The following is a 15,873-nucleotide window of genomic DNA, read 5'->3' as shown; positions in this document are numbered from 1 at the left end:
AATTGATTAAATCATTGAAAATGATTAAGTGGTAAGAAGTGAAGCTAGAAAATATAATTTTAGGAATTTGACAGTGAAAAGAAAATGAGATTTAAGATGAGGGAATGGCAGTCAACTGAAGATTAAAGACTCAGCATATTGTGGGGGATAGGGGGAGCGATTCATATATGAGGAATAGATTGAAGAACAGAGGAAATGATCATTGGGGTCAAGCTCACAGAAGAGATGGAAGGGAATGGGATCAAGGGACAGAATGAGGGGGTTGGTCTGAGCAAAAAGGGTCAATTTTTCTTCAGAGATGAGGTAAAGTAGAAGAGGTTAAGGGAAGGGCTCTGATAAAGCACAGCAGAAGAGGACTCATAGTAGATAGCCTCTGTTTCTTCAGAAAAGTAGGCGGTAAGAACATCTACTGAGAATAATATAATAAAGAGAAGGGGGGGCATTGGGGACTTGAGGAAACAAGGGAAAAGTTTGAAATTGTCCCAGAGGGGAACAGTATTGAAAATCAACAAAGGAGAATAAAAGCTTTGTGATACAGCACTGAAGGCTCAGTTGATACTAAAGAATATAAATTTGTAGCAGATCTAACCAGCATGCTAGCACACCTACCTTAAGTAGGATTGAGTTTGGGATTATGAAAGGTGAAAACAGATAATAGAGATGTTTGAAGAAATGAGGGTTTGAAGGAATATAAAATGTAACAAGACTAGACATGCCTGGTTCTTTGGGTAAAGCTGGGAAAGACACTGATGGCAGCAGGGAGTGAGGCTGAAAACACTTTTAATAAGGTACAGACTGGAGAGAGACATGGCATTGAAAGTATAAAAACAAGTGAAGGAGGAGAGGGCAGTACAGAGGCAAATAGCATGGGGATGAGGAATAAGGAAGGCATGTAGTGACAGAGAAGAGAATGGGGTGGGAGAAAGGCAACAGATAATCATTTATATAACCATGGATTACAACTAGAAGCAATCGGCAGCATGGACCTGATAGAGATGGAAGACTGCTCAGGGTACTCAGGAATTTGAGGTCTCAATTCTTTACAGGGTTTTTGTGGGGTATACATTATTTCTTATCTGTGCCACCTTGAAGCTATTTCATTAACATATCCAAATCATTTCAAGTTGTCAGGAAAACTTTCAAGTTAACATGTCCACATCATCTCAAAATAAGTGGCACCATTTGCTGGTCTTTACTGCTGATGGCTAGAATTTGTTTGAGATTTATATATTGTAAGACTGAAAGATTCTGACAGCAAAATCTAGTGGATATAATTTATAAACTTTGCTCTTTGGGATAGTTTGTACATGATTTTTAGGTTTCTCTTTGTAATCTCTTCCATCCTGCTATTGCCATTTTATACTAGTTACTTATAAACTTACTATACTGACTAGAAGGGGAGACTGTCTGAACCAGAACAAGATACAATTTTAACACAAAAAGGCAGTTGGAATTGTGAGACTGGAGTTTGGCAGACTGGGACAAGATAACATGAGTTTGATAATCAGCATAAAGATGGTGCTGATAAGATCACCATGTGATTTAGTTTATAGGGAGAAGAGAAGGCCCAGGACAGAATCCTGAGGGACACCTATGATTAAAGGGCATGATCTAGAGAAGGGTCTAGCAAAGAAGACAGAGAAAGAGTACTCAGATAGGAGAAAAACCAAGAGAGAATGGTGTCCCGAAAACCTAGAGAGAAGAGAGTATCAAGGAAGAAAGAAGGATCTACAATGTCAAAGGCCACAGAGGTCAAGGAAATGAAAAGAACTATTAAACTCATATGACACCCACTGAACTACTAATGATAATAATTTCGTTAGCTTTTTTTTTTTTTTTAAAGCAATATTAAAGTTCTGAAAGGAAAATAAACAGTTTAGGAAAGCTCCAAAAGGAAGGTATCCTGCAATTTCCCAAGGAAAAAACCCCAGGAAGCAAACAATGAATTAAATGAAAACTATATCCTGATTGAGCTCTGAGCAGAAATTATGTGGATAAAATATAAATGAAGCCACACCTGAGGCAGAATAGTATAATGGAAAGAACATGGATATTCATTGACTATGAATAAGTAACTTCTCGGGGCCTCAGTTTCCTTATCTGTAAAAAAAAAAAGATTAACAACAGCTGAACTACCAACTTCTCAAAGTTGTAAAGAAATCATTTCTTAACTTTATGAATAGCTCATATTTTATCATCATCACTGCTTATTTTATTTTTAGCTCAGGGAAGCAGCTGGGGTGTGGAATAAAAAGGTCAGTGGATGCAGAATCAGAAGACCCGAATCTTAATTTTGTTTCTGTTACTTACCCAGGTAGGTCCATCATCATTTATTAAAAGGCCAAAAATCAAACACTGCTATTTCTTACTATATATTTTTTTGTCTAGCCATTTGAACCAAATCAAAACAAAAATAAAGGAGAATCAATATGGCCCATAATTTCTAAATACTGAACTGAGAATATATAAAGACCTCAACTAAAAAACAATATGGTACACTGGTATGTATGAAAAAGCAAATTTAACCACAGAAGTAGCAATGAAGAAGGAGAGAGAGAGAGAGAGCGTGTGTATGTATGTATGTTAAGTGAGACTAAGAGAGAGAGAGAGAGAGAGAGAAAGACACAGAGAAAGAGAGAAAAAGAAAGGGAACTAAGGACAAAATAAGAATAGTTTCTGCTACACTTCTGTCCTTAGGAAGATTTTCTTAGAAAAAACAATTTAAGATATTAAAATAAACTTCAATCTAATAAATATTATTTTTGTAATATGTTTTTATTGAAAAGATTATTGTCACTTTCAAAACAAATTCCTCTCTATATCTTTTCATAAAAACAGTTAAGTAAAATCAACTAATGGAACAATTTTGATCAACTACACCTCACTTTCCATTTTTCTAGTTTTACTGTTTAGCAGAAACATGTTTTGATATATATTTTTTAAATAAGTAGAACCAATATTATTCATTTTCCTTGTCTTGAGTTTTCTTGGCTTCATTTATATTGTCATAGTCATATTTTCTCTTGCTTCTACTTTCTTCGTTTCTCATTGGTTCATGTATCTTCTCATGTTTTCACAAATTCTCCACAAGTTCGACATTATATCATATCATAGAACATAATTTATTCAGTTATCCCCCAATTGCTAGTCAGTTTGTTTATAACTTTTTACCATATAAAAGCAAATACTCTACTTGAATCGTCAGCAAGAAATGGGTTTTCCAACATAGCTAAGAATCTTAAATTATTTTAATTAAAATCCAAGAAGACAATCAGCATATTGAAAAATAATTTCCTTACTAAATGTTACTGAAAATCATAACATTTTAATTAATCTTGATCTGAGCTTGCTATTACTGATTATTTCAAAGTAACAGCTGGAAATGAATATTAAGGATTTAATATTTTCTTGCCTTGATCAAAAAACAGATTTAGGAGTTATATAACATTTGAAATATCTGACTTTTCCCTCTCCTGTTTTGGAACTTGACTAATAAAATAAAATTTAAGACGATTGGTTAACATTTCTGACAGGAAGAATTCAAGCACCAATTGTTCCAAGTCAAAAAAACAAAAACCCAAACCCAAAACAAAATAAAACAAAATGTTATTCAACAAATATTTTTTTCTTTAAAAGGTAAAAAGAAGCACAGATTAAAAACATATCAACAAAGGTAGAAGCATAATTCTTATGAATACTCAGTATTTTGCTGATATTTATTGTTAGTGTTAAAATTTCTACTATTTAAATTTTTTTTTTTTTTATATTCTTTTGATTTTCTTCTCACTATGATCACTACAGCAGAAAGCTACTGGCTTAATTGGTAAGTCAAGAGTGCCAGCATCTCAAAGAAAAATTAAGGGATTACAGAAATCCCTTACAAATGGATATTTGAAAATGTCTATGTACGGGCACTGCCTCCCAATCCTAGGACCACAGTGGTCCTATTAGTCTTTGTTCCTCTCCAGTTTACCTCATCTTGAGTTTGGGGGCTCTCAAGTAAGAGAAAACAAAACTGTAGACAGCAGAGAACCTGAAACTGATCAATTATTATTTAACTTCAACCCCATCCAATTAGGATATAGACCAAGACCATTTCACATGAAATGCATAAATAACAAATGCAGATCAAAATACTGAAAACAAATTATATACCCAATAGTTGGGGAATGGCTGAATAAATTAAGGTACATTAACATAGTAAAACATTATGAAAATAATAAATATGAGACATGGAAATAAAAACTTACATATGAAGTAATGAAATTGAGAACCAAAGACTCAGAACAGCAAGCAAATATAGCTTTAACCTTATTTTTAAATAACAGAACAAAAAAGCAAGTAAGATTCACAATTGCAAACATATAACTTATTTGTTAATTTGGTTCTACTTTGCCAAAATGTATAGCACATGTTTAAGGTTTTATGAATTACTTTATTTTACAAGGAACAGAGATGGATAAAATATAATTTACAAACTGTTATGACTAGATTACTACTCTGTACTAAATTATATTATTCATCTTCAAAATTTCTAATTTGGAACTCCAAATAATTTTACAGAACCATTAATCAGTCAACAAGTATTTAATTTTTTACTAGACCAAACACAGGGCTACAAAACAGGACAAAAAACAGTTCCTGGCCTCAAGGTACTCACAAATCTGCAGAGAAAGATAATATGTAACTAGGTACATTCAAGTAGAAGGAAGGTAATCGCAGAAGGGAAGGCATCAGTAGTTGCAGGGATCTGAAAAGGCCTCCAATAGAAGGTAGAATTTGAGCTTAGTCTTGAAGGAAGAAAAACATGGGGGCCAAACCAATGCAAAATCATGAAGACAGGAGATGAGGAACAATAAGAAGGTCAGTGTCTCTGGATTACAGAATATGTGGAATTAAGGATAGGTGGAAATAAGTTGAAAAAGACTGGAAAGGTGTAAGGCTCAGGCCATGAAGAATTTAAACACTAAACAGATGATTTAATATTTGAATCTACTGGTATTAGGGAACCAGTGAAATCACATGGTCAGATCTACACTTTGGGAAAATCATTGCAGGGAAACCAATAGAAAAATACTGCAATCTATTTAGGGAAAAGATGATGAGGTCCTGAATTGGGTTGGTGGTTATGTGAATGGAGAGAAAGGGACCTATAGAAGAGATATCACAGGGAACAAAATGATGACATTTGGCAATAGATTGGATATATGGGATAAACAAGAGTAAGGAGCAAAAGGTGACACTGAGGTTACAAATCAGGGTGATTTGAGGGGATGTGGCACCACTGAGAGTGATAGGCAAGTTCAAAAAAGGAAGGGTTTCTGGGGAAATATACGAGTTCTATTTTGGACATGTTGAGTTTGAGCTGTGTACAGAATATCTAGTTTAAAATATCAAAAAAATGATCCGAGTCTGGAGCTCAGGAGGAAAGAGATTGGATCTGAGTATACAGATCTGGGAATCATCTGCATAGAAGTCACTGAATCAATATAAGGTGATAAGATCATCAAGTGAGGCAATAAAGAGGGAAAGAAGGCCTGGGTTAGAATTTGGGGAGACACCCACATTTAATGGACATGATCTGGAAGAATATCCAATAAGAGGCTGTGAAGGAACAATCAGAAAAGTAAGAAGAGGACACTGTCACAAATACAGAGAGGAGAGAGTATGTAAAAAAAAAAAGTTATTATATTTGTCAGAGAAGAGATCACACTGACAATTTAGTAGAGCAGCTTCAGTTGAAAGATGAAGTCAAAAGCAATACTGCAGAAGGTTCAGAATTGGGTGAGTGATAAGGAGGGGCAATCAGAGGTGCCAGGGAGACATGATCTTGTTTGTAGATGGCAGGGAAGGAGCCACCAGACAAAGAGATTGAAAATAGAAAAAGAGGGATGAGAGTGAGGATGACAATCTGCTGAAAAAATGGAAGAGAATGAAATTTCTTTATACAATTGAAAAGACTAATTCTTCATAACTAATTACAATATTGAAAATATTTTCAGAATACAGATAATTGGTTTAGAGAAGAAGTAATTGCTAGTAACTAGTTTGGAGAAGAAGCCTTTTTAGGTTTCTGCACACTGATATCAGCAAACACCTATTATAACAAACATAAAATCTGATCATTTAGAAAAGGAAACCTGGATTATGTTTTAAAAGCAGTTTTGTACTGTTTTATAACTTAATAAGTGATGTACATATATATATATGTATGTATGTATCTATGTGTGGTGTATATCTATCTATCTATCTCTATATATGTATTTTAAAAATTGACTGAGCCCAAAGATTTCAAAGCTTTCAGTTCCAATAAACAAACTTATGGTAGCAATAGTCTTTGTGGTTATGTATGCATGTCTACTGCAGAAAAGAAGTGAAATCCATACTTACTGATCCTTTTTCCATCACTCTGTTAAGCATGACGACTCCCCGGCTTTTCTGTTCCCAAACCATCTCCCAAAAGTGACCACATGTGTTAGGGAGAGGACCCTGTGTAAAGATACAAACTTGAAAAATTAAATTCGTCTTTGAAAATTAATAATTTTAAAAAAAATCAGACACTTTTCTCAATGATTTTGAATACAGCCCTGTTCAGAGACAGAGAGAAATAAATTTTCTCTTTCAAAGCCCAGAATTCAACAACTATAATTCTATTTTAATTTTTAAAATTAGTAAATAGTCATTTTAGCACTGATTTAGAGAGATAATCAATTTAACAGAGTAAGCACTTTTTAGAAGTACAGTACTAGTTAGTACTGTATCCCTAAGGATATACAGGGACTATGACACTATGGGAGTGGGTAAGGCCCCTTAGTACCTTAGTATGTTTACACAGATGAAATGCAAAAAAAAAAAAAAAAAAAAAAAGACTATATATATATATCTGAGGCAATTGGGGTTAAGTGACTTGCCCAGGGTCACACAGCTAGTAAGTATTAAGTGTTTGAAGCCAGATTTGAACTCAGGTCCTCCTGACTTCAAGGCTGGTGCTCTATCTACTGCGTCACCATGTCACCGTGTCACCTAGCTGCCCCAACAAGATAAATCTTGATCAGTGAAACCAGGCCTTTATTTTAGGCTTCCACAAACCACTAGCATGTATTAACTGTCTACTATGTGCCAAGTGATAATAATAGCTAACATTTACATAGCACTTACTATCTGCCAGATACACAGGGTTTTATAAATATCTCATTTGATCCTTACAACACTGGGAGATAGGTGCTATTATCTCCCCCACTTTACAACTGAGAAAACTGAGGCAAACTGCAGTTAAAGTGACATGCCCAGCTAAGAAATTTTCTGTGGCTGGATCTGAATTAAGAGCTTCTTGACTTCAGGCTTACTCAATACACTGCCAAACTGAGAATTATACTGAGGCTACAAATATAAATGGTAAGTAGGTAAGTTACAGAGAGAAAAAAGTTCTAAAAAAGAGTTCACAAAAGGATAACATGGAACTTTTTACTATATTAAAAAGAGTACAGATGGATTTCAGGATAGCAGAAAAAAAGAAAATAACAGCTAATTTCACCCCAATTGCTCTGATGATGACAGAGAAGCAGGGAGGGTAAGTTATAAGCTTCATGCCCTTTTTTAGTGCCAGCTGATAACAAGGACTCCTTCTCTTGTGACAATCATAAGTAGCTATGCAATTACAGTCAACTGGTCCCTACAGCAGTACAGGACTCCTGAAAAGCATAGGGCTGAGGTAATTATCAGTTTTGTGTATTGTGAGACTTGGCTTTAAACCCAAGGCAGCATATATGTACTCTAACATAGGCACCAATTCATTAGGAGTAGTTTATTATAATAAAATTTTATGTCCAAAACTCCATTTTTTCCTATCTACTCTCCTTAAGTTCTCTAACTTACCATCTGTCCCTACTATTCAAATGAAGTTACTTTCCTGAATATTAATGACTTTCTTTTTTGACAAACTGAAGTGCATTTTCTTCTTATTCTCCTGGAGGTTTCTCTTGCATTTGACATTGCTGACCAATAATTTCTTAAAATTCTTTTTTCTTGGCTTCATAACAGCATATATACTATCCTGTTATCTTTTTCCTTTGCTCCATTTCTTCTGCTTGTTCCTAACTGTGGAGTTCCCTACAGGTCAGTTTTTAGAAGTAACATCTATATTTTATCCTAAGGAGTTTAAGGTCAACTGCACCTAAGTCATAAGAGATCAGGGAATGAAGTTAGACTGCAAGAGGTTGATCAGAATAATAGGCAGTGAGGAAAATGGAGGCATGAAGTTAAGGTAATTCTTTCTAGAAATTCAGCAATGAAAGGGAAGAGAGCTACAAGACAATTATTTTGGGGATGGCAGAGCTGATTAAAAGTTTACTGGTGAGGGAGCAGTTAACATGCTTAAGGTCCAATAAGTCGTTAGTAAACAAGTAGTTCTTAAGGAACAGAGATGGGATCCAGGGTACAAGTAGAAGGCTTAGACCTGATGAAGAAAGAGCCACTTCTTCAGAGCCCCCCCCCCCCCCCCCCCAAAAAAAAAGAGAAGTGAAATGTGGAGTATTCTTAGGTGGGGAATATAAGGCAACAGAGACATAGGAGTGTGGGTAGTACTAGGAGCCTAAAGTCAGAGATTTCAAATAGTTGCTGCTAGCATGTGATAGCTCGTAAATCTAGGAAGAAAAAAAAGGACTACAATGTAACAATGAGGGCCCAGATAAGATGAGATGAGAACATTATATCATACTGGACCCAGCTGTGTTCAATTATATGCATGTATTTGTGTGACCTCAAGTAGCATTTAGCAACACAGGCTTAAGTGATGAATGGAGATGGTGGTTATGGTCCAGGGATAAGAAACAGAGCTGAACTAGGTTGGACAGAGGAGCAAGGGATTCAAAGATGAACATGCATGGCAGAGCTAGTTAGCTGTCAGGTCACAAGCAAGACTTGGAAGAAAAGAGATTAAAGCCAGAGCACAGAGGAATGGAAGAACTAAAAGTGATAATGTGAATTTTAAAAAAGGTTAAGATGAATGAGTGAGGCAGGAGAAAGTAGAAAAGGAGATTTGATTTAAGAGGAGAATTTCATGTTGCAGGAAGTGATAAAGTCTGAATGGAGATAAAATCAAAGATATGACTACATGAGAGGCTCACATGGTGTGAAAATGCATATCACAGGAGTTAGAGATTGAGTAACCATGAATCTAGGGGTGTTGAGAGAATATCAAGGTGAATTTTGAAATTCTCAAGTATGAAATTGGGGTTTAAAATAATAACAATGATAATGATGACTAGCATTTATATGGTACTTTAAAGTTCGCAAAACTCTATACATGTTATTTCGTTTGATAGAGGATAACTGAGCCAAGTGCTGACCTATGTGAAAGGTTCTGTCGCTTACAACAATGTTGCTTGCTTGCACTAATAAATACATCCCCTCACCCCTATTTCCTTAATGGATAGGCCCATATTCCAACTTTGCTTTCTAATACCCACTTACTTTTCATTTTCACCTCTTTGCAATGTAATTTTCATTCCCATGCTAATAAAAGATCTTTCTTCATGGTTACTAATAACTTCCTGACCTTTAAACTGGATTTTTCTATAGTCACCTTCCTTAACTTGTCTGGTCATACGTATTATGTAAAACTTTACCATTGAGCTCCCTCCTGATATTATTTTCTCTTAACTTTTGTGGTCAAAAGCATTTTTCATGACTTTCTTTTTACTTGGATAGCCACTGCCAAATGTCTCCTGTTTAACACAGGTGAAACAAGCCTCTAATTTTAGTTTTCCTTCCTTTTTAAATAGTCTCTTGGCCATTTTATGCTAATGATTTCAATTATTTCTAATACAAATGATCTCTAAATCTATCTACTTTCAAACCCTCCTTAGAAGTGGAATTCCCTATTTCAGCTAAGGTAAAAGTGGTCAGAATTAAAGAGGATGTAATGCCTATGGGCACTGAAGGAGTACAACATATCTATAACAAGATGTCTTATTGTTACATCAAATTCAACATAGGCAAAACTGAATTTACCTTCCCACCTTTCAACTTTATGTTAACAAAACCACCTTGTCACCCAGGCTCATAATCTTTTTTTAAAAAAATTAATCATTTTTATTGATAAAATTATACAGTACATTCCAAGCTTCTGGATTATAGAAATAATGTATGTGATGAAAATTTATTACACAAAATGAAATTACACAAAATTCTAAACTCAAGAGGAGATAAATTAAATCAACATTTTATTTACTAAAGTACTCATCAAGCATTATTTTAAATAATAGCTGCCTCAAGACCACCACATACTAAATCTTAACTAAATCTTGTTTTATTTACTTAAGTTAGTTGGGATAAAACCAAAATCATTTGGACAACTGTGCCATCAAGTCAAGTCCTGCATCTTAAACAAAGTAAGACAGAAGACAGTTAGTGAAAAATTTTAAGGAAAAAATTATCTATTTTTTAAAAATTGATAATCTTCACTAAGCCTTCTGGAATAGTTTTATTTTACTTTAGAAAAGAAACTCAAATTTTGGGAAAGTAAATTTAAACAGTTGTTGTTTTTCCTCTTAGCAAAATATCAGGCTCATAATCTTAAAAACCCCAGTGAGATATGGTAGCATGAGAAAAAGAGTCCATCAGTTGCAAAGTCTTGTCAAGAATACTTCCATAACATTTCTTATACACGCCCCCTTCTTTCTACTTCCACTATACAACCCACTAACTATAATTGTTTCCTAACGGGTTTTTCTGCCTTCTATCCAATCTCTTGAATCTATCCTTTACATTGATGCAACTTAAATAATCTTCTTTTAAACTTAAAATCACACTAAGACTTTTGGGACAGCATGTATGACATTTTTCCTTTCAGGAATGTAAGCTCTCAGACAATGGAGTCTATGAAGCATGTACCTTCTTAAAAACACTTGTCCTTTTAGAATAAAAATTTCAGAATCTATGGCAACTTTACATGATAATAAAAGGGAGAAAGAATAGTCTATTATTACAAAGAAAGATGGACTAGATTAGGGAACTAAAACTCTACTCTAGTTACACTATTTATTTTGAGACTTAAACCAAATGATTTTCCTTTTCTGGGTCTGTTACTCTTTCACAAGATCACAAAATTGTATTAAGCTTGATAATCAAATTTCTTATGTTAGTTATCACTTAATGCCAACTATGTGTATAGTAAGATTTCACCCATAAATTTATAGGTTTTGTCTACAAGCTAGTGGGTCAAGATACAATATGTCTGACTGGCTAATCAGATCAAGATGAGCTTAGAAGGCTCTACTATAGGTAGGCATAACTAGTCCACATGAACATTTAGAGTGGAGATATCTCTAAATTTGTGTATCTCATCTTTCTTTTGGGCAATTGCAATTCTGCTTTACTTTTTTCAATACTTTCTACTATAAAAAGATAACTGATTTCCTAGGATATTAATTATTTTTAATCAATTTCTAGAAAACCTAAATCACAGTGAAACATAAGATGATTACCACTGAGAAAAAAATTTATTAGTGATGTTTTCATTAACATCATTTAAATATTTAAACAAAAATCTATTAAGCACTTACTATGTACAAAGTATTATGTGAAAAGCTTTACAAATATCTCATTTCCCCCTCCTTGAGATGGTAGGCCCTAGTTATAGCTGAGGAAATTGAGTCAGACTTAGGCTAAGTGCCTTACCCAGAGTCACACAGTTAGTAAATATCTGAGGTCAAATTTGAACTCCTGGGCTCTAATCCTCATATCCTCGATATCCCTTGGCATCATGAAGATTATAGTCTTACACTTACAGCAGAGATAGAAGTACCTTTAAGAATCATCTAGTTCATAATTTTACCAGTAATGAAATTCAGTCCCAGAATGGTTAAATAAAACAATGAAGATAAGTTACCACCCCCAAATATTTTTCTATTTTTTTTTTATTTATTACCTGAGTGAGAATATAGCTTCTTTGGGCCTCTTCCATTTTTATCAAACTAGCATTTATATAATCATTATCTTCATGATGTAGCTTAATTCGGCTGTGGTCAACTATAAAACAATTAGAACAGAGGAAGTTAATTGAGAGAATACATAAATAAAAGTTGTATATAAAATATTTCAATAAACATATATTAGATACCTACTAAACAATAACTGGAGATAGAATGGTATAGAGGAAAGGTCCTGGATTAAGAATCAAAGGCCTTGGATTCAAATGCTGGCTTTGTTATTATACATCTTTAGACCTCAGTTTCTTCAACTATAAAATGAAGGTGTTGGCCTAGACACCTGCAGGGATTCTATCTTCCCTGGAGTTTTTTCAGAAGCTCAGGTGAATGGCCTTCCACTAACCTTGATTAACTCCCATACTCTCCTCCTTTCAATGTTTAAGATCTACTACCTTGCAAAGCTAAATGAAACCATGTAATTTTTAGCTCTGGGATGTCAATGGTTCCTTGAAATTAGCTGTGTTCTATGTTCTAACATCCTGGACCTAGAGTCAGATGAACTGGATGTGAATCCAGACTCTTTTATTTTCTAACTTTACACAATTTTAGCTTCCTCATCTACAAGATAGTAAGTCAATACTTACACTTTTTACCCCTCAGGGTTGTTAAGAGGAAAAGGTTTTAATAAATCTCAAAGGACCCCACTCATGTAAATTATTATTTTTGAGAAAAGGGGGGAAATAATGCTTGACTTCGAAAATATGAATAAGTTTGGGAGGGAAACAAAGGTCACGGAGATGAAAACTTTGAGAGTGATAGTTTTAAAAATTTACTTCATATGTGGGTTATTTGTGTCAAATTGTATATTACAGACCATAAATATTAATAAAATGGAGTGAAAATTGACTAAAATACAACTATGAAGCACTAATCAACATTCTTCCCAAATTCAGACTAATACTTAGTAAAATCTAAAATGCTGAAGTAATTTTCTACTGCGTCCTAATACCGAACATTTTGCAAATTTGAATCAATGGCAGAGAAGACGACAATAAAATACTCAAGTATTTTCCTAGAGCCTTGAAGAATTGCTACAATATTGAAAGGTAGGCCTGAACTACCATTTATATAGAACATTTTAGTTCTCTGTTGCTTCACTGAGCTATGATGGTAATTCTATTTCTTTTCTTTTCAAATTTGTTTTTTTAAAATTATGTCTGTTTGTCTGAATTAAACTTCATTTTCTATTTATCAAATTGTGCCCAATATGATATGAAAGAGACAATTTTAGTGTCTCGAAATGTCCCATTATCTTCTGTCAGGGAGAAACTTAAGACACAGTGTAAAGCCGACTCAGATACCTGAATGGGTGCTGCCGTATTGTATAGATACAATACATTATATATGTATGTACATATAAACACAAATTATAGATATATAACCTCTGCCCTGTGTGTGTACATATGTATATGGACCTAGGTTTCTCTTCAAAAACTGCCAGTTCATATCTTTTGACCATTTATCAATCAGGGAATGACTTGTACTTTTATAAATTTGACTTGATTTTCTACATATTTGAGAAATGAGGCTTTTATCAAAAAAACCTGCTGTAAACATTTTCCCCAAGTTTTTTGCTTTCCTTCTATTCTTGACTGCACTGCTTACACACATACACATACACAATAATAATTTAATATTATCAAAATTATCTATTTTATATCACATAATGCTCTTTATCCCTCGTCTGGTCATAAATTCTTCCCTTATCCATAGATCTGACAGGTAAAATATTCCAAGCTTCTCTAATCTGATTATGGTATCATCTTTTATGTCTTATATCCACTTTGACTTCATTTTTTGATATATAGTAGAGATGTTGGTCTATACCTAACTTCTGCCAAACTGTTTTCCAGTTTTCCCACCAATTTTTGTCGAACAGTGAGCTCTTGTCCCAAAAGCTTGAATCTCTTCATTTATTAAACAGTAATCTACTTCTATTGTTGTGTATTGTGTACCTAATCTATTCCAGTGATCTACCACTCTATTTCTTAGTTATGACCAAACTGTTTTTTGATAATTGCTTTGTAATAGTTTGAGATACGATACAGCTAATTCACCTTCCTTCATATATTTTTTTACACTGATTCTCTTGATATTTTTGACCTTTTGTTTTTTTTGGATGAATTCTGTCATTTCTTCTAGCTCTATAAAATAGAGCTATACAAAAATTTTCTTAGTTTGGAATGGCACTAATAAATTAATTTAAGTAGTATTGTCATTTTTATTATACTGGCAACCCATGAGCAATAATATGCTTCCAATTGTTTACATCTGACTTTATTTATATGAAAAGAGTTTGGTAAATTGTGTTCATACAATTTCTGAGTTTGTCTTTGCAGGGAGACTTACAAGTATTTTATACAGCAATTATCTTAAATGGAATTTCTGTCTCTCTTTGCTGCTGAATTTTGTTGGTAATATATAGAATACTGATGATTTATGTGAGAGTTTATTCATATATATGAAACTCTGCTAAAGTCGTTATTTTATCTAGTTTTTGAGCTGATTTCTCTGACCCTTGTTTCTCGAAGGTTATATCTATGAAGTGTAGAATCTCACAAGTCTTACCAAATTAGAACGGTTTGTGAATGATCAAGTACCTAAAATATGTCTTTTGCTTCAGTTAAGTTCTGAAAGACTTCTCTCATTGGGTTAACCATAGTTAGTAAATGATCTTATAATACCACAATCCTGTGGAATGAATATTCACAAAAAAAGTAAATTAAGTGCACAGGACAAATTATCTATTAGCAGCAAAAATGGACTGAGATGTGAGTAAATTTTTTCAAAAAGAAATCTTGGTACCTGAGGATAAAATAGGAACAAAGGAATTAAACTGGTAAGTGAACAAATATGGCATAAGACATTCTCTTCAAAACCGATAATAAAATTTTTATTTAAGGGAGCAATCTTCAGTTGTCTTCAATATTTACTTATTTGGACTAGCTTATCCCCCAACAATAAATGAGCTATTATGCAACAACTTATCTCTAGTGCTGCTACACAGGCAAACAAATATAAGGCAATTGATAGTGCAGTGAGCACAGCACTGTACTCAACCTTCAGCTTCAGACACATATTAAGTTGGTAACCCCAGGGCAAATCACTTAACCTTTCTAAGATTCAATTTCTTCATCTGTAATGGCATAGTATAACATATTTATATACTTAATATATAATTTATGATTAAACTATATAAGATATATAAAATTTAATTTAATATAATAATAGCACCTACCTCCCAAATATATAAAATTTAATTTAATATAGTAATAATAATAGCACCTGTCTCCCAAGGTTGCTGTGAGGATAAAATGAGATGACATTTGTAAAGTGGTCTGCAAACCTTAAAGTACTACATAAATGTTAGCTATTCTTACTAGTGTTATTAGTATTATATAAAAGATGGATGTTAATGGATAAATATGTAGTAGATATCTACAATATTTGATATCTTATTTATACAATCTCTACAGAGGAAAAAAACAAAAAAAAGGTATAAGGTAGTGATATAGACAACTAAGAAAAGAATACTTACAGGGACTGACATCTCTGTACCTATTTCGATTTTTGTTTTTTGGAAGTTTGGCCACTTTACAGGGAAAGTCACTGGCTTCATGTCTAATATCCTACAAAAGGAACAAATATTAGTGTTTGAAATCTCTGGTTATTATGTGGGCTTTATACACACACAAAATATAATAAATAATTTTTCTTTTAAATATTGTAATAAAATATAATTAAAAATTTAAAAATATTGTAATAAAGTATAAATATAAATAAAATAAAATAAAATATCATCTATTTGAAGCGCCTAGTTTTCTAGCTCAAAATAGTAGTTACTAAATTGGTACCCTCTCTTTTGGGTATAGGGATTATACTT

General features: G+C 33.5%; 1 protein-coding gene across 1 annotated transcript in view; it reads right to left on the bottom strand.

The window, feature by feature from the left end:
* The window catches only part of PTPN1 (protein tyrosine phosphatase non-receptor type 1), a 64,534-nt gene that overhangs the window by 12,055 nt on the left and 36,606 nt on the right, over window positions 1-15,873 (bottom strand). The window contains exons 2-4 of the mRNA XM_031951629.1: window positions 15,529-15,619; window positions 11,930-12,030; window positions 6,391-6,489 (exon numbers count right to left, since the gene is read on the bottom strand). Coding sequence (XP_031807489.1) covers window positions 6,391-6,489; window positions 11,930-12,030; window positions 15,529-15,619 — 291 coding nt within the window. The remainder of the gene's footprint in view (window positions 1-6,390; window positions 6,490-11,929; window positions 12,031-15,528; window positions 15,620-15,873) is intronic.

Source organism: Sarcophilus harrisii, chromosome 2, assembly GCF_902635505.1.
Source record: "Sarcophilus harrisii chromosome 2, mSarHar1.11, whole genome shotgun sequence".
Taxonomy (NCBI): domain Eukaryota; kingdom Metazoa; phylum Chordata; class Mammalia; order Dasyuromorphia; family Dasyuridae; genus Sarcophilus; species Sarcophilus harrisii.
This window is presented reverse-complemented; position numbering and strand designations above follow the sequence as displayed.